Source organism: Ascaphus truei, chromosome 20 (genome assembly GCF_040206685.1).
Source record: "Ascaphus truei isolate aAscTru1 chromosome 20, aAscTru1.hap1, whole genome shotgun sequence".
In the NCBI taxonomy this organism is placed as follows: Eukaryota; Metazoa; Chordata; class Amphibia; order Anura; family Ascaphidae; genus Ascaphus; species Ascaphus truei.
The window spans coordinates 4670035-4693535 of record NC_134502.1 but is presented as its reverse complement, the minus strand read 5'-3'; the positions used below and the strand labels follow the sequence as shown (position 1 = coordinate 4693535).

Sequence of the window (23501 nt, the reverse complement as noted above, 5' to 3'; positions counted from 1 at the left end):
GGAAAGTAGGGGTGGTTAAGGATCCCGGGGGAGAAAGGGGTTAGGAGTCCCACAGCCAGGCAGGAAGGGGTTAAGAAATCCCAGGCTGGAAGGGGTTAAGAAATCCCAGGCCGGAAGGGGTTAAGAAATCCGAGGCCGGAAGGGGTTAAGAGTTAGAGAGGAAAGGGTTATGAAATCCCAGGCCGGAAGGGGTTAAGAAATCCCAGACAGGAAGGGGTTAAGCTTTAGAGAGGAAGGTGTTGACCTGTATTCCTGCTGCATTCCTGCCCTCACTCTCTCATGCTTGTCTCCGACATGGAGCTGCCAGACACTCCGTCCCTCCCTGCAGTGAGAAGCACCGCCTGCCTGGCCCACCTCCCTGCAGTGAGAAGCACCGCCTGCCTGGCCCACCTCCCTGCAGTGAGAAGCACCGCCTGCCTGGCTCACCTCCCTGCAGTGAGAAGCACCGCCTGCCTGGCCCACCTCCCTGTAGTGAGAAGCACCGCCTGCCTGGCCCACCTCCCTGCTGTGAGAAGCACCGCCTGCCTGGCCCACCTCCCTGTAGTGAGAAGCACCGCCTGCCTGGCTCACCTCCCTGCAGTGAGAAGCACCGCCTGCCTGGCTCACCTCCCTGCAGTGAGAAGCACCGCCTGCCTGGCCCACCTCCCTGTAGTGAGAAGCACCGCCTGCCTGGCCCACCTCCCTGCTGTGAGAAGCACCGCCTGCCTGGCCCACCTCCCTGCAGTGAGAAGCACCGCCTGCCTGGCCCACCTCCCTGTAGTGAGAAGCACCGCCTGCCTGGCTCACCTCCCTGCAGTGAGAAGCACCGCCTGCCTGGCTCACCTCCCTGCAGTGAGAAGCACCGCCTGCCTGGCCCACCTCCCTGTAGTGAGAAGCACCGCCTGCCTGGCCCACCTCCCTGCTGTGAGAAGCACCGCCTGCCTGGCCCACCTCCCTGCAGTGAGAAGCACCGCCTGCCTGGCCCACCTCCCTGCAGTGAGAAGCACCGCCTGCCTGGCCCACCTCCCTGCAGTGAGAAGCACCGCTTGCCTGGCCCACCTCCCTGCAGTGAGAAGCACCGCCTGCCTGGCCCACCTCCCTGCAGTGAGAAGCACCGCCTGCCTGGCCCACCTCCCTGCAGTGAGAAGCACCGCCTGCCTGGCCCACCTCCCTGCAGTGAGAAGCACCGCCTGCCTGGCCCACCTCCCTGCAGTGAGTAGCACCGCCTGCCTGGCCCACCTCCCTGCAGTGAGAAGCACCGCCTGCCTGGCCCACCTCACTGCAGTGAGAAGCACCGCCTGCCTGGCCCACCTCCCTGCAGTGAGAAGCACCGCCTGCCTGGCCCACCTCCCTGCAGTGAGAAGCACCGCCTGCCTGGCCCAGCCCGCCTGCCTACTGGGGGAGGGAGGGCAGCATGTCAGCCTGCAGCTCCCATCTCACAATAAAGCACTGTGCCCATCTCCTCCCCTCCCCCACAAACCGGCACTGTGGTAATATCCCGAGAACTCGATTCTCCCGCACCGGCCACCCCGTGAGAGGTTGTTATTGTGATATTACTGTGGTACCGGGTAAATCGCGTAACCCTAAATTTGTCAGGTAGACTTTCTACACGATGGACATTTTGTCTTTTCTTGAACCTAATCTACTACGTTCCTATATTTGAAACACGGATTTCAACCCTCGCAAGAGAGAGACGTTAAAAAGGAGGATTTCCATCAACGGCAGTAAAAAAATATGTGTTAACATGTGCTGCATACTTGACCACACATTCGGCTCGATATATACTTGGAGTAGTGCGTGTATTTCTCATGCAGCCGCCGGATTTTAAATACAGGAGGGCCCCAGTCACGCGGCGGCTTCCGTTCTAAGGAAACCGCCGCAAAGGCGGAACCGGCGATTTTCGTTATGTGCGCATGCTGGCAATGAGCCGTTCTACGCATGCGCAACGTCGGCAAAAAACCCCATGCTGCGCGTGCCGGCAATGAGCCGTTCTACGCATGCGCAACGTCGGCAAAAAAACCCCATGCTGCGCATGCGCGATCCCGGGCGGGCCCGTTATGTGCATGCGCAGACATGGCGGCCCCATTCTCTCTAGCGCCGGACCGCTGAAAAGCGGGGCGCCGAGAAGCGTGGCCTTGCTGTACGCGCATAAAAAATAAATACACGGTGACAAAGCGACACCATAGAAAATAGCAATAGAAAAATGTAAAAACCCAATTCAAATTACAATTGAAAATGTGAATTAAAATAAATACATTCTTATTCCAGTTGAGGTAAAAAAAAAAGAGAAGGAAAGTGCAATTTACATGACAATAGTGTACAGCAAATAAAAATACCACGTGTGTGCACATTCACGTCTCATACAGGTCTGCCACCCTGCCTTTCCCCATTATCTCTTTGCATACAATCAGTGGCGGACTTGCGTTTCTGCCACCCGTAGGCTTGGGGGCGGCCCCTCTGCCTTAGGCTAAGGCCCCGGTCACAGCGCTGTAATGCGCGCCCGCGCTTTTGGCTGCGCGTTCCGGCGATTCCCCGGTCTGCAGCTCACTGCAGGAGGAGAGACCGGGGGGGGGGGGGGGGGCGTGGCGAAGGAGTGACGGGGGCGCGGCCATGACGTCACCCGGCAGGTTTGCCCTCATTGGCTGAACTGCCGGGGGGCATGCCTAGCCTTAGCCTACTGCCGCCGGGTTGTCACGGCAACGCGTAGTCATGTGACGTTGCAGGGTCTTTCGTGACGACGCGACGCATACTGATGGGGGCCACTTCGTAAAAGGTTACGGCTTCTCTTACACGCGCACATTTGTGTTTGACGTATTTGAAGACCTAGAGCAGGGGTTCTCAACCTTTACGGTTATATTTGCATTTGCTTTGCTGTGGAGGGTTTTTGTCACTTTTTTTACTCACTATAACTTAACTAAATATATATATAATGTCTGAGACTGTGTGTGTGTGTGTGTGTGTGTGTGTGTGTGTGTGTGTGTGTGTGTGTGTGTGTGTGTGTGTCTATATATATATATATATATATATATATATATATATATATATATATATATATATATATATATATATATATATATACACATACATATACACACACACACACACGCACACGTGTATATACATATATATATATACACATATACATGTACACACACACACACACACACACACGTCTCAGACAGTGTCTGCAATCCTGTCCTTCCCCATATCCCTTGGCATACAATGCAAGGTTGGTCACCGACTTTGCAATGTGAAAATGGAAATGGCTGCAACCAAAATAAGTTATGGCGAGTAATAAAAAATATTATAATAAAAAAAAGAAGAAGTGACAAAAAACCCTCCAACGTACAGCATAAAAAAACTACCACGTGTGAGCACATTCACGTGTGCTTCCGCTGCCGCCGGGGATTCTGGGTAATGACAGGCCAATGAGAACTCGCAGTGTGTCACTCAGATTCTGGACCATTGTAACATAGATGCCTAGAAGCTTATGCCCGACACTAGAAAATTAGACACAACGCGACATTAAAAAAAATGACAATTAAAATTACAATAAAACTAAAATAAAAAAAATAAAAAAACAACAATGGATAAATTAAAAATAAATAAAATTACGAGAACCCCCCCCCCACAATTCAATTAACCCCTCGTGTGCCCATTATTAGCGTCCAGGTCGTGCGAGCGTGTGATCACATGGCCAGGATCCCAGAGGTCCCGGGAACAGTGAAAAGGTTAACTTTTTTTATTATTATTATTATTATTATTATTATTATAAAAAACCATAAAAACCCCAATTCAAATGGCCATAGAAAATGTCAAATGAAATTAAAACTACAATAGAAAATCCCACACAACAAAGAAAATAAATCTTACAAAACGGAAAATAATTACATTTATTGAAATGATGTAACGGGTAACTTTATACAAGGAAAATACCTTTATTAGTACTCACCTATGCTGACATTTTTCGATATTTCCTCTTCCGTTGTATCTTGGTGATCCCCTACGACGCTCATCTCCGTCTGTTCAACACTTGGCCGAGTTTCGTCAGGAAAGTCTAAAATACAACATTTACACTCATTTCCTCCCTTCAAACTAGTCTAGAAAAGGAGAGGGGGTGTTTCCTGTTCAAACTCTTGTTGGATACACAGTGACAAAAGGGAGCTGCCCCTTTAAGGGACTGACCCCTTAACCATGTCACTGCCATTATTACACTTTGCCCCTGGGAGACACTGACCCCTTAACCATGTCACTGCCATTAGTACACTTTGCCCCTGGGAGACACTGACCCCTTAACCATGTCACTGCCATTAGTACACTTTGCCCCTAGGAGGGACTGACCCCTTAACCATGTCACTGCCATTAGTACACTTTGCCCCTGGGAGACACTGACCCTTTAACCATGTCACTGCCATTAGTACACTTTGCCCCTAGGAGGGACTGACCCCTTAACCCTGTCACTGCCATTAGTACACTTTGCCCCTAGGAGGGACTGACCCCTTAACCATGTCACTGCCATTAGTACACTTTGCCCCTAGGAGGGACTGACCCCTTAACCCAGTCACCGCCATTAGTACACTTTGCCCCTTTAAGGGACTGACCCCTTAAACATGTCACTGCCATTAGTACACTTTGCCCCTGGGAGACACTGACCCCTTAACCATGTCACTGCCATTATTACACTTTGCCCCTAGGAGGGACTGACCCCTTAACCATGTCACTGCCATTAGTACACTTTGCCCCTGGGAGACACTGACCCCTTAACCATGTCACTGCCATTAGTACACTTTGCCCCTAGGAGGGACTGACCCCTTAACCATGTCACTGCCATTAGTACACTTTGCCCCTGGGAGACACTGACCCCTTAACCATGTCACTGCCATTAGTACACTTTGCCCCTAGGAGGGACTGACCCCTTAACCCTGTCACTGCCATTAGTACACTTTGCCCCTAGGAGGGACTGACCCCTTAACCATGTCACTGCCATTAGTACACTTTGCCCCTTTAAGGGACTGACCCCTTAAACATGTCACTGCCATTAGTACACTTTGCCCCTGGGAGACACTGACCCCTTAACCATGTCACTGCCATTATTACACTTTGCCCCTAGGAGGGACTGACCCCTTAACCATGTCACTGCCATTAGTACACTTTGCCCCTGGGAGGGACTGACCCCTTAACCATGTCACTGCCATTAGTACACTTTGCCCCTAGGAGGGACTGACCCCTTAACCCTGTCACTGCCATTAGTACACTTTGCCCCTAGGAGGGACTGACCCCTTAACCATGTCACTGCCATTAGTACACTTTGCCCCTGGGAGACACTGACCCCTAAACCATGTCACTGCCATTAGTACACTTTGCCCCTAGGAGGGACTGACCCCTTAACCCTGTCACTGCCATTAGTACACTTTGCCCCTAGGAGGGACTGACCCCTTAACCCTGTCATTAGTACACTTTGCCCCTGGGAGACACTGACCCCTTAACCCTGTTACTGCCATTAGTACACTTTGCCCCTAGGAGAGACTGACCCCTAAACCATGTCACTGCCATTAGTACACTTTGCACCTGGGAGACACTGACCCCTTAACCATGTCACTGCCATTAGTACACTTTGTCCCTAGGAGAGACTGACCCCTTAACCATGTCACTGCCATTAGTACACTTTGCCCCTAGGAGGGACTGACCCCTTAACCATGTCACTGCCATTAGTACACTTTGCCCCTAGGAGGGACTGACACCGTAACCATGTCACTGCCATTAGTACACTTTGCCCCTAGGAGGGACTGACCCCTTAACCATGTCACTGCCATTAGTACACTTTGCCCCTAGGAGAGACTGACCCCTAAACCATGTCACTGCCATTAGTACACTTTGCCCCTGGGAGACACTGACCCCTTAACCATGTCACTGCCATTAGTACACGTTGTCCCTAGGAGAGACTGACCCCTTAACCATGTCACTGCCATTAGTACACTTTGCCCCTAGGAGGGACTGACCCCTTAACCATGTCACTGCCATTAGTACACTTTGCCCCTAGGAGGGACTGACCCCTTAACCATGTCACTGCCATTAGTACACTTTGCCCCTGGGAGACACTGACCCCTTAACCATGTCACTGCCATTATTACACTTTGCCCCTAGGAGGGACTGACCCCTTAACCATGTCACTGCCATTAGTACACTTTGCCCCTGGGAGACACTGACCCCTTAACCATGTCACTGCCATTAGTACACTTTGCCCCTAGGAGGGACTGACCCCTTAACCATGTCACTGCCATTAGTACACTTTGCCCCTGGGAGACACTGACCCCTTAACCATGTCACTGCCATTAGTACACTTTGCCCCTACGAGGGACTGACCCCTTAACCCTGTCACTGCCATTAGTACACTTTGCCCCTGGGAGACACTGACCCCTTAACCATGTCACTGCCATTAGTACACTTTGCCCCTAGGAGGGACTGACCCCTTAACCCTGTCACTGCCATTAGTACACTTTGCCCCTAGGAGGGACTGACCCCTTAACCATGTCACTGCCATTAGTACACTTTGCCCCTGGGAGACACTGACCCCTAAACCATGTCACTGCCAGTAGTACACTTTGCCACTAGGAGGGACTGACCCCTTAACCCTGTCACTAGTACACTTTGCCCCTAGGAGGGACTGACCCCTTAACCCTGTCATTAGTACACTTTGCCCCTGGGAGACACTGACCCCTTAACCCTGTTACTGCCATTAGTACACTTTGCCCCTAGGAGAGACTGACCCCTAAACCATGTCACTGCCATTAGTACACTTTGCCCCTGGGAGACACTGACCCCTTAACCATGTCACTGCCATTAGTACACTTTGTCCCTAGGAGAGACTGACCCCTTAACCATGTCACTGCCATTAGTACACTTTGCCCCTAGGAGGGACTGACCCCTTAACCATGTCACTGCCATTAGTACACTTTGCCCCTAGGAGGGACTGACCCCTTAACCATGTCACTGCCATTAGTACACTTTGCCCCTAGGAGGGACTGACACCTTAACCATGTCACTGCCATTAGTACACTTTGCCCCTAGGAGGGACTGACCCCTTAACCATGTCACTGCCATTAGTACACTTTGCCCCTAGGAGAGACTGACCCCTAAACCATGTCACTGCCATTAGTACACTTTGCCCCTGGGAGACACTGACCCCTTAACCATGTCACTGCCATTAGTACACTTTGTCCCTAGGAGAGACTGACCCCTTAACCATGTCACTGCCATTAGTACACTTTGCCCCTAGGAGGGACTGACCCCTTAACCATGTCACTGCCATTAGTACACTTTGCCCCTAGGAGGGACTGACCCCTTAACCATGTCACTGCCTTTAGTACACTTTGCCCCTAGGAGGGACTGACACCTTAACCATGTCACTGCCATTAGTACACTTTGCCCCTAGGAGGGACTGACCCCTTAACCCTGTCACTGCCATGATTACACTTTGCCCCTGGGAGACATTGACCCCTTAACCATGTCACTGCCATTAGTACACTTTGCCCCTAGGAGGGACTGACCCCTTAACCCTGTCACTGCCATTAGTACACTTTGCCCCTAGGAGGGACTGACCCCTTAACCATGTCACTGCCATTAGTACACTTTGCCCCTAGGAGGGACTGACCCCTTAACCATGTCACTGCCATTAGTACACTTTGCCCCTTTAAGGGACTGACCCCTTAAACATGTCACTGCCATTAGTACACTTTGCCCCTGGGAGACACTGACCCCTTAACCATGTCACTGCCATTATTACACTTTGCCCCTAGGAGGGACTGACCCCTTAACCATGTCACTGCCATTAGTACACTTTGCCCCTGGGAGGGACTGACCCCTTAACCATGTCACTGCCATTAGTACACTTTGCCCCTAGGAGGGACTGACCCCTTAACCCTGTCACTGCCATTAGTACACTTTGCCCCTAGGAGGGACTGACCCCTTAACCATGTCACTGCCATTAGTACACTTTGCCCCTGGGAGACACTGACCCCTAAACCATGTCACTGCCAGTAGTACACTTTGCCCCTAGGAGGGACTGACCCCTTAACCCTGTCACTGCCATTAGTACACTTTGCCCCTAGGAGGGACTGACCCCTTAACCCTGTCATTAGTACACTTTGCCCCTGGGAGACACTGACCCCTTAACCCTGTTACTGCCATTAGTACACTTTGCCCCTAGGAGAGACTGACCCCTAAACCATGTCACTGCCATTAGTACACTTTGCACCTGGGAGACACTGACCCCTTAACCATGTCACTGCCATTAGTACACTTTGTCCCTAGGAGAGACTGACCCCTTAACCATGTCACTGCCATTAGTACACTTTGCCCCTAGGAGGGACTGACCCCTTAACCATGTCACTGCCATTAGTACACTTTGCCCCTAGGAGGGACTGACACCGTAACCATGTCACTGCCATTAGTACACTTTGCCCCTAGGAGGGACTGACCCCTTAACCATGTCACTGCCATTAGTACACTTTGCCCCTAGGAGAGACTGACCCCTAAACCATGTCACTGCCATTAGTACACTTTGCCCCTGGGAGACACTGACCCCTTAACCATGTCACTGCCATTAGTACACGTTGTCCCTAGGAGAGACTGACCCCTTAACCATGTCACTGCCATTAGTACACTTTGCCCCTAGGAGGGACTGACCCCTTAACCATGTCACTGCCATTAGTACACTTTGCCCCTAGGAGGGACTGACCCCTTAACCATGTCACTGCCATTAGTACACTTTGCCCCTGGGAGACACTGACCCCTTAACCATGTCACTGCCATTATTACACTTTGCCCCTAGGAGGGACTGACCCCTTAACCATGTCACTGCCATTAGTACACTTTGCCCCTGGGAGACACTGACCCCTTAACCATGTCACTGCCATTAGTACACTTTGCCCCTAGGAGGGACTGACCCCTTAACCATGTCACTGCCATTAGTACACTTTGCCCCTGGGAGACACTGACCCCTTAACCATGTCACTGCCATTAGTACACTTTGCCCCTACGAGGGACTGACCCCTTAACCCTGTCACTGCCATTAGTACACTTTGCCCCTGGGAGACACTGACCCCTTAACCATGTCACTGCCATTAGTACACTTTGCCCCTAGGAGGGACTGACCCCTTAACCCTGTCACTGCCATTAGTACACTTTGCCCCTAGGAGGGACTGACCCCTTAACCATGTCACTGCCATTAGTACACTTTGCCCCTGGGAGACACTGACCCCTAAACCATGTCACTGCCAGTAGTACACTTTGCCCCTAGGAGGGACTGACCCCTTAACCCTGTCACTAGTACACTTTGCCCCTAGGAGGGACTGACCCCTTAACCCTGTCATTAGTACACTTTGCCCCTGGGAGACACTGACCCCTTAACCCTGTTACTGCCATTAGTACACTTTGCCCCTAGGAGAGACTGACCCCTAAACCATGTCACTGCCATTAGTACACTTTGCCCCTGGGAGACACTGACCCCTTAACCATGTCACTGCCATTAGTACACTTTGTCCCTAGGAGAGACTGACCCCTTAACCATGTCACTGCCATTAGTACACTTTGCCCCTAGGAGGGACTGACCCCTTAACCATGTCACTGCCATTAGTACACTTTGCCCCTAGGAGGGACTGACCCCTTAACCATGTCACTGCCATTAGTACACTTTGCCCCTAGGAGGGACTGACACCTTAACCATGTCACTGCCATTAGTACACTTTGCCCCTAGGAGGGACTGACCCCTTAACCATGTCACTGCCATTAGTACACTTTGCCCCTAGGAGAGACTGACCCCTAAACCATGTCACTGCCATTAGTACACTTTGCCCCTGGGAGACACTGACCCCTTAACCATGTCACTGCCATTAGTACACTTTGTCCCTGGGAGAGACTGACCCCTTAACCATGTCACTGCCATTAGTACACTTTGCCCCTAGGAGGGACTGACCCCTTAACCATGTCACTGCCATTAGTACACTTTGCCCCTAGGAGGGACTGACCCCTTAACCATGTCACTGCCTTTAGTACACTTTGCCCCTAGGAGGGACTGACACCTTAACCATGTCACTGCCATTAGTACACTTTGCCCCTAGGAGGGACTGACCCCTTAACCCTGTCACTGCCATGATTACACTTTGCCCCTGGGAGACATTGACCCCTTAACCATGTCACTGCCATTAGTACACTTTGCCCCTAGGAGGGACTGACCCCTTAACCATGTCACTGCCATTATTACACTTTGCCCTAGGAGGGACTGACCCCTTAACCATGTCACTGCCATTAGTACACTTTGTCCCTAGGAGGGACAGACCCCTTAACCATGTCACTGCCATTAGTAGACTTTGCCCCTAGGAGGGACTGACCCCTTAACCCTGTCACTGCCATTAGTACACTTTGCCCCTAGGAGGGACTGACCCCTTAACCATGTCACTGCCATTAGTACACTTTGCCCCTAGGAGGGACTGACCCCTTAACCCTGTCACTGCCATTAGTACACTTTGCCCCTAGGAGGGACTGACCCCTTAACCATGTCACTGCCATTAGTACACTTTGCCCCTAGGAGGGACTGACCCCTTAACCATGTCACTGCCATTAGTACACTTTGCCCCTAGGAGGGACTGACCCCTTAACCATGTCACTGCCATTAGTACACTTTGCCCCTAGGAGAGACTGACCCCTTAACCATGTCACTGCCATTAGTACACTTTGCCCCTAAGAGGGACTGACCCCTTAACCCTGTCACTGCCATTAGTACCCTTTGCCCCTAGGAGAGACTGACCCCTTAACCCCGTCACTGCCATTAGTGCACTTTGCCCCTAGGAGAGACTGACCCCTTAACCATGTCACTGCCATTAGTACACTTTGCCCCTAGGAGGGACTGACCCCTTAACCGTCACTGCCATTAGTACCCTTTGCCCCTAGGAGAGACTGACCCCTTAACCCTGTCACTGCCATTAGTGCACTTTGTCCCTAGGAGGGACTGACCCCTTAACCCTGTCACTGCCATTAGTACCCTTTGCCCCTAGGAGAGACTGACCCCATAACCCTGTCACTGCCATTAGTGCACTTTGCCCCTAGGAGAGACTGACCCCCCCCCCCCTTAACCATGTCACTGCCATTAGTACACTTTGCCCCTAGGAGGGACTGACCCCTTAACCCGGTCACTGCTATTAGTACCCTTTGCCCCTAGGAGAGACTGACCCCTTAACCCTGTCACTGCCATTAGTGCACTTTGCCCCTAGGAGAGACTGACCCCTTAACCATGTCACTGCCATTAGTACACTTTGCCCCTAGAAGGGACTGACCCCTTAACCCTGTCACTGCCATTAGTACCCTTTGCCCCTAGGAGAGACTGACCCCTTAACCCTGTCACTGCCATTAGTGCACTTTGCCCCTAGGAGGGACTGACCCCTTAACCCTGTCACTGCCATTAGTACCCTTTGCCCCTAGGAGAGACTGACCCCTTAACCCTGTCACTGCCATTAGTGCACTTTGCCCCTAGGAGGGACTGACCCCTTAACCCTGTCACTGCCATTAGTACCCTTTGCCCCTAGGAGAGACTGACCCCATAACCCTGTCACTGCCATTAGTGCACTTTGCCCCTAGGAGAGACTGACCCCCCCCCCCCTTAACCATGTCACTGCCATTAGTACACTTTGCCCCTAGGAGGGACTGACCCCTTAACCATGTCACTGCCATTAGTACACTTTGCCCCTAGGAGGAACTGACCCCTTAACCCTGTCACTGCCATTAGTACACTTTGCCCCTAGGAGGGACTGACCCCTTAACCATGTCACTGCCATTAGTACACTTTGCCCCTAGGAGGGACTGACCCCTTAACCCTGTCACTGCCATTAGTACACTTTGCCCCTAGGAGGGACTGACCCCTTAACCCTGTCACTGCCATTAGTACCCTTTGCCCCTAGGAGAGACTGACCCCTTAACCCTGTCACTGCCATTAGTGCACTTTGCCCCTAGGAGAGACTGACCCCTTAACCATGTCACTGCCATTAGTACACTTTGCCCCTAGGAGGGACTGACCCCTTAACCCTGTCACTGCCATTAGTACCCTTTGCCCCTAGGAGAGACTGACCCCTTAACCCTGTCACTGCCATTAGTGCACTTTGCCCCTAGGAGAGACTGACCCCATAACCCTGTCACTGCCATTAGTGCACTTTGCCCCTAGGAGAGACTGACCCCCCCCCTTAACCATGTCACTGCCATTAGTACACTTTGCCCCAAGGAGGGACTGACCCCTTAACCATGTCACTGCCATTAGTACACTTTGCCCTTAGGAGGGACTGACCCCTTAACCATGTCACTGCCATTATTACACTTTGCCCCTAGGAGAGACTGACCCCTTAACCCTGTCACTGCCATTAGTACACTTTGCCCCTGGGAGACACTGACCCCTTAACCCTGTTACTGCCATTAGTACACTTTGCCCCTGGGAGACACTGACCCCTTAACCATGTCACTGCCATTAGTACACTTTGCCCCTAGGAGGTACTGACCCCTTAACCATGTCACTGCCATTAGTACACTTTGCCCCTGGGAGACACTGACCCCTTAACCATGTCACTGCCATTAGTACACTTTGTCCCTAGAAGAGACTGGCCCCTTAACCATGTCACTGCCATTAGTACACTTTGCCCCTGGGAGACACTGACCCCTTAACCATGTCACTGCCATTAGTACACTTTGCCCCTGGGAGACACTGACCCCTTAACCATGTCACTGCCATTAGTACACTTTGCCCCTAAGAGGGACTGACCACTTAACCATGTCACTGCCATTAGTACACTTTGTCCCTAGGAGACACTGACCCCTTAACCATGTCACTGCCATTAGTACACTTTGCCCCTAGGAGGGGTGACCCCTTAACCATGTCACTGCCATTAGTACACTTTGCCCCTAGGAGGGACTGACCGCTTAACCATGTCATTGCCATTATTACACTTTGCCCTAGGAGGGACTGACCCCTTAACCATGTCACTGCCATTAGTACACTTTGTCCCTAGGAGGGACTGACCCCTTAACCATGTCACTGCCATTAGTACACTTTGTCCCTAGGAGGGACTGACCCCTTAACCATGTCACTGCCATTAGTAGATTTTGCCCCTAGGAGGGACTGACCCCTTAACCCTGTCACTGCCTTTAGTACACTTTGCCCCTAGGAGGGACTGACCCCTTAACCATGTCACTGCCATTAGTACACTTTGCCCCTAGGAGGGACTGACCCCTTAACCCTGTCACTGCCATTAGTACACTTTGCCCCTAGGAGGGACTGACCCCTTAACCCTGTCACTGCCATTAGTACACTTTGCCCCTAGGAGGGACTGACCCCTTAACCCTGTCACTGCCATTAGTACACTTTGCCCCTAGGAGAGACTGACCCCCCCCCCCTTAACCATGTCACTGCCATTAGTACACTTTGCCCCAAGGAGGGACTGACCCCTTAACCATGTCACTGCCATTAGTACACTTTGCCCCTGGGAGACACTGACCCCTTAACCATGTCACTGCCATTAGTACACTTTGCCCCTAGGAGGTACTGACCCCTTAACCATGTCACTGCCATTATTACACTTTGCCCTAGGAGGGACTGACCCCTTAACCATGTCACTGCCATTAGTACACTTTGCCCCTAGGAGGGACTGACCCCTTAACCCTGTCACTGCCATTAGTACACTTTGCCCCTAGGAGGGACTGACCCCTTAACCCTGTCACTGCCATTAGTACACTTTGCCCCTAGGAGGGACTGACCCCTTAACCCTGTCACTGCCATTAGTACACTCTGCCCCTAGGAGGGACTGACCCCTTAACCATGTCACTGCCATTAGTACACTTTGCCCCTAGGAGGGACTGACCCCTTAACCATGTCACTGCCATTAGTACACTTTGCCCCTAGGAGGGACTGACCCCTTAACCCTGTCACTGCCATTATTACACTTTGCCCCTGGGAGACACTGACCCCTTAACCATGTCACTGCCATTAGTACACTTTGCCCCTAGGAGGGACTGACCCCTTAACCATGTCACTGCCATTAGTACACTTTGTCCCTAGGAGGGACTGACCCCTTAACCATGTCACTGCCATTAGTAGACTTTGCCCCTAGGAGGGACTGACCCCTTAACCCTGTCACTGCCATTAGTACACTTTGCCCCTAGGAGGGACTGACCCCTTAACCATGTCACTGCCATTATTACACTTTGCCCCTAGGAGGGACTGACCCCTTAACCATGTCACTGCCATTAGTACACTTTGCCCCTAGGAGGGACTGACCCCTTAACCCTGTCACCGCCATTAGTACACTTTGCCCCTAGGAGGGACTGACCCCTTAACCATGTCACTGCCATTAGTACACTTTGCCCCTGGGAGACACTGACCCCTTAACCATGTCACTGCCATTAGTGCACTTTGCCCCTAGGAGGGACTGACCCCTTAACCCTGTCACTGCCATTAGTACACTTTGCCCCTAGGAGGGACTGACCCCTTAACCCTGTCACTGCCATTAGTACACTTTGCCCCTAGGAGGGACTGCCCCCTTAACCATGTCACTGCCATTAGTACACTTTGCCCCTAGGAGGGACTGATACCTTAACCATGTCACTGCCATTAGTACACTTTGCCCCTAGGAGGGACTGACCCCTTAACCCTGTCACTGCCATTATTACACTTTGCCCCTGGGAGACACTGACCCCTTAACCATGTCACTGCCATTAGTACACTTTGTCCCTAGGAGGGACTGACCCCTTAACCATGTCACTGCCATTAGTAGACTTTGCCCCTAGGAGGGACTGACCCCTTAACCCTGTCACTGCCATTAGTACACTTTGCCCCTAGGAGGGACTGACCCCTTAACCATGTCACTGCCATTATTACACTTTGCCCCTAGGAGAGACTGACCCCCCCCCCTTAACTATGTCACTGCCATTAGTACACTTTGCCCCTAGGAGGGACTGACCCCTTAACCATGTCACTGCCATTAGTGCACTTTGCCCCTGGGAGACACTAACCCCTTAACCATGTCACTGCCATTAGTACACACTGCCCCTAGGAGGGACTGACCCCTTAACCATGTCACTGCCATTAGTACACTTTGCCCCTAGGAGGGACTGACCCCTTAACCATGTCCCTGCCATTAGTACACTTTGCCCCTAGGAGGGACTGACCCCTTAACCATGTCACTGCCATTATTACACTTTGCCCCTAGGAGGGACTGCCCCCTTAACCATGTCACTGCCATTAGTACACTTTGCCCCTAGGAGGGACTGATACCTTAACCATGTCACTGCCATTAGTACACTTTGCCCCTAGGAGGGACTGACCCCTTAACCCTGTCACTGCCATTAGTGCACTTTGCCCCTAGGAGAGACTGACCCCCCCCCCCCTTAACCATGTCACTGCCATTAGTACACTTTGCCCCTAGGAGGGACTGACCCCTTAACCATGTCACTGCCATTAGTGCACTTTGCCCCTAGGAGGGACTGACCCCTTAACCATGTCACTGCCATTAGTGCACTTTGAACCTAGGAGGGACTGACCCCTTAACCATGTCCCTGCCATTAGTACACTTTGCCCCTAGGAGGGACTGACCCCTTAACCATGTCACTGCCATTATTACACTTTGCCCCTAGGAGGGACTGACCCCTTAACCATGTCACCGCCATTAGTACACTTTGCCCCTAGGAGGGACTGACCCCTTAACCCTGTCACCGCCATTAGTACACTTTGCCCCTAGGAGGGACTGACCCCTTAACCATGTCACTGCCATTAGTACACTTTGCCCCTGGGAGACACTGACCACTTAACCATGTCACTGCCATTAGTGCACTTTGCCCCTAGGAGGGACTGACCCCTTAACCCTGTCACTGCCATTAGTACACTTTGCCCCTAGGAGGGACTGACCCCTTAACCCTGTCACTGCCATTAGTGCACTTTGCCCCTAGGAGGGACTGACCCCTTAACCATGTCACTGCCATTAGTGCACTTTGCCCCTAGGAGGGACTGACCCCTTAACCATGTCACTGCCATTAGTACACTTTGCCCCTAGGAGGGACTGACCCCTTAACCATGTCACTGCCATTAGTACACTTTGCCCCTAGGAGGGACTGACCCCTTAACCATGTCACTGCCATTAGTACACTTTGCCCCTAGGAGGGACTGACCCCTTAACCATGTCACTGCCATTATTACACTTTGCCCCTAGGAGGGACTGACCCCTTAACCATGTCACTGCCATTAGTACACTTTGCCCCTAGGAGGGACTGACCCCTTAACCCTGTCACCGCCATTAGTACACTTTGCCCCTAGGAGGGACTGACCCCTTAACCATGTCACTGCCATTAGTACACTTTGCCCCTGGGAGACACTGACCCCTTAACCATGTCACTGCCATTAGTGCACTTTGCCCCTAGGAGGGACTGACCCCTTAACCCTGTCACTGCCATTAGTACACTTTGCCCCTAGGAGGGACTGCCCCCTTAACCCTGTCACTGCCATTAGTACACTTTGCCCCTAGGAGGGACTGCCCCCTTAACCATGTCACTGCCATTAGTACACTTTGCCCCTAGGAGGGACTGACCCCTTAACCATGTCACTGCCATTATTACACTTTGCCCCTAGGAGGGACTGCCCCCTTAACCATGTCACTGCCATTAGTACACTTTGCCCCTAGGAGGGACTGATACCTTAACCATGTCACTGCCATTAGTACACTTTGCCCCTAGGAGGGACTGACCCCTTAACCCTGTCACTGCCATTAGTGCACTTTGCCCCTAGGAGAGACTGACCCCCCCCCCCCTTAACCATGTCACTGCCATTAGTACACTTTGCCCCTAGGAGGGACTGACCCCTTAACCATGTCACTGCCATTAGTGCACTTTGCCCCTAGGAGGGACTGACCCCTTAACCATGTCACTGCCATTAGTGCACTTTGAACCTAGGAGGGACTGACCCCTTAACCATGTCCCTGCCATTAGTACACTTTGCCCCTAGGAGGGACTGACCCCTTAACCATGTCACTGCCATTATTACACTTTGCCCCTAGGAGGGACTGACCCCTTAACCATGTCACCGCCATTAGTACACTTTGCCCCTAGGAGGGACTGACCCCTTAACCCTGTCACCGCCATTAGTACACTTTGCCCCTAGGAGGGACTGACCCCTTAACCATGTCACTGCCATTAGTACACTTTGCCCCTGGGAGACACTGACCACTTAACCATGTCACTGCCATTAGTGCACTTTGCCCCTAGGAGGGACTGACCCCTTAACCCTGTCACTGCCATTAGTACACTTTGCCCCTAGGAGGGACTGACCCCTTAACCCTGTCACTGCCATTAGTGCACTTTGCCCCTAGGAGGGACTGACCCCTTAACCATGTCACTGCCATTAGTGCACTTTGCCCCTAGGAGGGACTGACCCCTTAACCATGTCACTGCCATTAGTACACTTTGCCCCTAGGAGGGACTGACCCCTTAACCATGTCACTGCCATTAGTACACTTTGCCCCTAGGAGGGACTGACCCCTTAACCATGTCACTGCCATTAGTACACTTTGCCCCTAGGAGGGACTGACCCCTTAACCATGTCACTGCCATTATTACACTTTGCCCCTAGGAGGGACTGACCCCTTAACCATGTCACTGCCATTAGTACACTTTGCCCCTAGGAGGGACTGACCCCTTAACCCTGTCACCGCCATTAGTACACTTTGCCCCTAGGAGGGACTGACCCCTTAACCATGTCACTGCCATTAGTACACTTTGCCCCTGGGAGACACTGACCCCTTAACCATGTCACTGCCATTAGTGCACTTTGCCCCTAGGAGGGACTGACCCCTTAACCCTGTCACTGCCATTAGTACACTTTGCCCCTAGGAGGGACTGACCCCTTAACCCTGTCACTGCCATTAGTACACTTTGCCCCTAGGAGGGACTGACCCCTTAACCCTGTCACTGCCATTAGTACACTTTGCCCCTAGGAGGGACTGATACCTTAACCATGTCACTGCCATTAGTACACTTTGCCCCTAGGAGGGACTGATACCTTAACCATGTCACTGCCATTAGTACACTTTGCCCCTAGGAGGGACTGACCCCTTAACCCTGTCACTGCCATGATTACACTTTGCCCCTGGGAGACACTGACCCCTTAACCATGTCACTGCCATTAGTACACTTTGTCCCTAGGAGGGACTGACCCCTTAACCATGTCACTGCCATTAGTAGACTTTGCCCCTAGGAGGGACTGACCCCATAACCCTGTCACTGCCATTAGTACACTTTGCCCCTAGGAGGGACTGACCCCTTAACCATGTCACTGCCATTATTACACTTTGCCCCTAGGAGAGACTGACCCCCCCCCCCTTAACTATGTCACTGCCATTAGTACACTTTGCCCCTAGGAGGGACTGACCCCTTAACCATGTCACTGCCATTAGTGCACTTTGCCCCTGGGAGACACTAACCCCTTAACCATGTCACTGCCATTAGTACACACTGCCCCTAGGAGGGACTGACCCCTTAACCATGTCACTGCCATTAGTACACTTTGCCCCTAGGAGGGACTGACCCCTTAACCATGTCCCTGCCATTAGTACACTTTGCCCCTAGGAGGGACTGACCCCTTAACCATGTCACTGCCATTATTACACTTTGCCCCTAGGAGGGACTGCCCCCTTAACCATGTCACTGCCATTAGTACACTTTGCCCCTAGGAGGGACTGATACCTTAACCATGTCACTGCCATTAGTACACTTTGCCCCTAGGAGGGACTGACCCCTTAACCCTGTCACTGCCATTAGTGCACTTTGCCCCTAGGAGAGACTGACCCCCCCCCCCCTTAACCATGTCACTGCCATTAGTACACTTTGCCCCTAGGAGGGACTGACCCCTTAACCATGTCACTGCCATTAGTGCACTTTGCCCCTAGGAGGGACTGACCCCATAACCATGTCACTGCCATTAGTGCACTTTGAACCTAGGAGGGACTGACCCCTTAACCATGTCCCTGCCATTAGTACACTTTGCCCCTAGGAGGGACTGACCCCTTAACCATGTCACTGCCATTATTACACTTTGCCCCTAGGAGGGACTGACCCCTTAACCATGTCACCGCCATTAGTACACTTTGCCCCTAGGAGGGACTGACCCCTTAACCCTGTCACCGCCATTAGTACACTTTGCCCCTAGGAGGGACTGACCCCTTAACCATGTCACTGCCATTAGTACACGTTGCCCCTGGGAGACACTGACCACTTAACCATGTCACTGCCATTAGTGCACTTTGCCCCTAGGAGGGACTGACCCCTTAACCCTGTCACTGCCATTAGTACACTTTGCCCCTAGGAGGGACTGACCCCTTAACCCTGTCACTGCCATTAGTGCACTTTGCCCCTAGGAGGGACTGACCCCTTAACCATGTCACTGCCATTAGTGCACTTTGCCCCTAGGAGGGACTGACCCCTTAACCATGTCACTGCCATTAGTACACTTTGCCCCTAGGAGGGACTGACCCCTTAACCATGTCACTGCCATTAGTACACTTTGCCCCTAGGAGGGACTGACCCCTTAACCATGTCACTGCCATTAGTACACTTTGCCCCTGGGAGACACTGACCCCTTAACCATGTCACTGCCATTAGTGCACTTTGCCCCTAGGAGGGACTGACCCCTTAACCCTGTCACTGCCATTAGTACACTTTGCCCCTAGGAGGGACTGACCCCTTAACCCTGTCACTGCCATTAGTGCACTTTGCCCCTAGGAGGGACTGACCCCTTAACCATGTCACTTCCATTAGTGCACTTTGCCCCTAGGAGGGACTGACCCCTTAACCATGTCACTGCCATTAGTACACTTTGCCCCTAGGAGGGACTGACCCCTTAACCATGTCACTGCCATTAGTACACTTTGCCCCTAGGAGGGACTGACCCCTTAACCATGTCACTGCCATTAGTACACTTTGCCCCTAGGAGGGACTGACCCCTTAACCATGTCACCGCCATTAGTGCACTTTGCCCCTAGGAGAGACTGACCCCTTAACCCTGTCACTGCCATTAGTGCACTTTGCCCCTAGGAGGGACTGACCCCTTAACCATGTCACTGCCATTAGTACACTTTGCCCCTAGGAGGGACTGACCCCTTAACCATGTCACCGCCATTAGTACACTTTGCCCCTAGGAGGGACTGACCCCTTAACCATGTCACCGCCATTAGTGCACTTTGCCCCTAGGAGAGACTGACCCCTTAACCATGTCACCGCCATTAGTGCACTTTGCCCCTAGGAGGGACTGACCCCTTAACCATGTCACCGCCATTAGTACACTTTGCCCCTAGGAGGGACTGACCCCTTAACCATGTCACTGCCATTAGTACACGTTGTCCCTAGGAGGGACTGACCCCTTAACCCTGTCACTGCCATTAGTGCACTTTGCCCCTAGGAGGGACTGACCCCTAAACCATGTCACTGCCATTAGTGCACTTTGCCCCTAGGAGGGACTGACCCCTTAACCCTGTCACTGCCATTAGTACACTCTGCCCCTAGGAGGGACTGACCCCTTAACCATGTCACTGCCATTAGTGCACTTTGCCCCTAGGAGGGACTGACCCCTTAACCCTGTCACTGCCATTAGTGCACTTTGCCCCTAGGAGGGACTGACCCCTTAACCATGTCACTGCCATTAGTACACTTTGCCCCTAGGAGGGACTGACCCCTTAACCATGTCACTGCCATTAGTGCACTTTGCCCCTAGGAGGGACTGACCCCTTAACCCTGTCACTGCCATTAGTGCACTTTGCCCCTAGGAGGGACTGACCCCTTAACCCTGTCACTGCCATTAGTGCACTTTGCCCCTAGGAGGGACTGACCCCTTAACCATGTCACTGCCATTAGTACACTTTGCCCCTAGGAGAGACTGACCCCTTAACCATGTCACCGCCATTAGTACACTTTGCCCCTAGGAGGGACTGACCCCTTAACCATGTCACTGCCATTATTACACTTTGCCCCTAGGAGGGACTGACCCCTTAACCCTGTCACTGCCATTAGTACACTCTGCCCCTAGGAGGGACTGACCCCTTAACCCTGTCACTGCCATTAGTGCACTTTGCCCATAGGAGGGACTGACCCCTTAACCATGTCACCGCCATTAGTGCACTTTGCCCCTAGGAGGGACTGACCCCTTAACCATGTCACTGCCATTAGTACACTTTGCCCCTAGGAGGGACTGACCCCTTAACCATGTCACTGCCATTAGTACACTTTGCCCCTAGGAGGGACTGACCCCTTAACCATGTCACTGCCATTAGTACACTTTGCCCCTAGGAGGGACTGACCCCTTAACCATGTCACTGCCATTAGTACACTTTGCCCCTAGGAGGGACTGACCCCTTAACCATGTCACTGCCATTAGTACACTTTGCCCCTAGGAGGGACTGACCCCTTAACCATGTCACTGCCATTAGTACACTTTGCCCCTAGGAGGGACTGACCCCTTAACCATGTCACTGCCATTAGTACACTTTGCCCCTAGGAGGGACTGATACCTTAACCCTGTCACTGCCATTATTACACTTTGCCCGTAGGAGGGACTGACCCCTTAACCATGTCACCGCCATTAGTGCACTTTGCCCCTAGGAGGGACTGACCCCTTAACCATGTCACTGCCATTAGTACACTTTGCCCCTAGGAGGGACTGACCCCTTAACCCTGTCACTGCCATTAGTGCACTTTGCCCCTAGGGGGGACTGACCCCTTAACCATGTCACTGCCATTAGTGCAGCCGGACCCTCGGAGGGACTGACGCATTAAACATGTCTCTTCCTGGAGGCGTGCCTCCAAGATGGCTGCTGCACACCAGAGCTCCCTGCTGCCTCACCGTTCGCAATCCGCAGCCATCCTCCTTTCACCCACGGGAATCGTTGGTTTCACCAACCGTGGATTGTAGGCCCAGCTCCGGGCTCTCTTTAGAGACCGGTATTGCTGCCAATCTCTCCCTGGAAGTCGGGTACAATCTACATTAAAGCTGCAGCCATTTTTCCCTGTGTGCCGAGCTGTTTATTGACAGTGGCATTAGCCTGAAGGGGGCGCGCTGTGCTCACATATCACACAGACTGTGTTCTTCCTGCAGACTTCTCTATATCCTGCCATAGGGTCCCAGGCTGCCATAGGGTCCCAGGCTGCTATAGGGGATCCCAGGCTGCTATAGGGGATCCCAGTCTGCTATAGGGGATCCCAGGCTGCTATAGGGGGTCCCAGGCTGCTATAGGGGGTCCCAGGCTGCTATAGGGGGTCCCATGCTGCTATAGGGGGTCCCAGGCTGCTATAGGGGGTCCCAGGCTGCTATAGTCTCGGCACCTTTGAAGACTCACCACTGGCTTTTATTTCAGTTTCCACGCTTGTTTTTGGGAACACAAAGAATCTTTAATCTAAGCCCGGAGCCCAGTGTTGTCACTGTGGCTGTCCTGGTGTGGTAGACATGTCCCTGGATTATGACAGACTGCGGGAGGGGGATACAATAACTAAATAAATAAAACTAAAAGAATGAAGAGAAATTAGAGTCAAAGATTGATGGCAAATTTGACACGCTCAACGGATGTTTGGCGCTGTTTCGGAGACACCCCCCCCCAACCAATAAAACCAGAAAACCTTCGCACAAAGCGAGACAAAAATCACATCTCTTTTAGGCGTGTAATATAGTGCGCACGCGTGTGCTACCGTGAGCGCGCGTCAATTATAATTGGCGGTTGTATACTTGGGACACGCGCGCACGGCTGCGAGCGGTGGCGCGGCAAGACCAGGGAAATTATCATAAAAGTGTATTTTTTCGCGCTGCTGCCAGCGCCGCCGACCAATCGCAGCACGGCCTAACGCGGTGACGTCAGCGTCACGCACCCTAACCGCGCGCATCACCGATTGCAGCCTACAAAGCGTGCCACGCCGGTCGCGCCCCCGCACGCGAAGCAGCAAGAACTATAAAACAAGCCTTACGTGATACCTTACTGGTGTCAACCCCTCCAACCTCATACCCATCCCCTGCCACCCGCCCTCCTCTCTCCCTTTCTCCTGTGCCCTTTGGAATGCTCGCTCCCTCTCTAACAAGTTCCTCTCTGTGCATGACTTCTTTCTCTCTCACTCTCTGCTCCTATTTGCCATAACTGAGACCTGGCTCACTCAGTCTGACTCTGGAAGCTGCCCTCTCCTATGGTGGCCTTTCTTTCTCCCACACTCCGCGCCATGATGGCAGGGGTGGAGGCGTGGGGCTCCTGCTCTCCTCTCTCTGCCGTTACCGAACCCTTCCTATTCCTCCATCTCTTGCTTTCCCTTCCTTTGATTCTCACACTGTCCAGATCTTCTCTCCTCTCCCTGTACATGTGGCGGTCATCTATCGCCCACCTACCTCTACTCATCCCCCTTCTGCCTTTCTCACTTTGAATCCTGGCTCTCTTTCTTCCTCTCCTCAGACTCCCCTGTTGTTCTCCTTCGGGACT

General features: G+C 52.3%; 1 protein-coding gene across 5 annotated transcripts in view; it reads right to left on the bottom strand.

Moving 5' to 3' along the window:
* LOC142471226 (uncharacterized) overlaps window positions 1-23501 on the bottom strand; it is a 56132-nt gene that overhangs the window by 13584 nt on the left and 19047 nt on the right. For all 5 annotated transcript variants that reach the window (XM_075578025.1, XM_075578023.1, XM_075578024.1 and 2 more), the window contains one exon: window positions 3932-4036. In XM_075578025.1, coding sequence (XP_075434140.1) covers window positions 3932-4036 — 105 coding nt within the window. The remainder of the gene's footprint in view (window positions 1-3931; window positions 4037-23501) is intronic.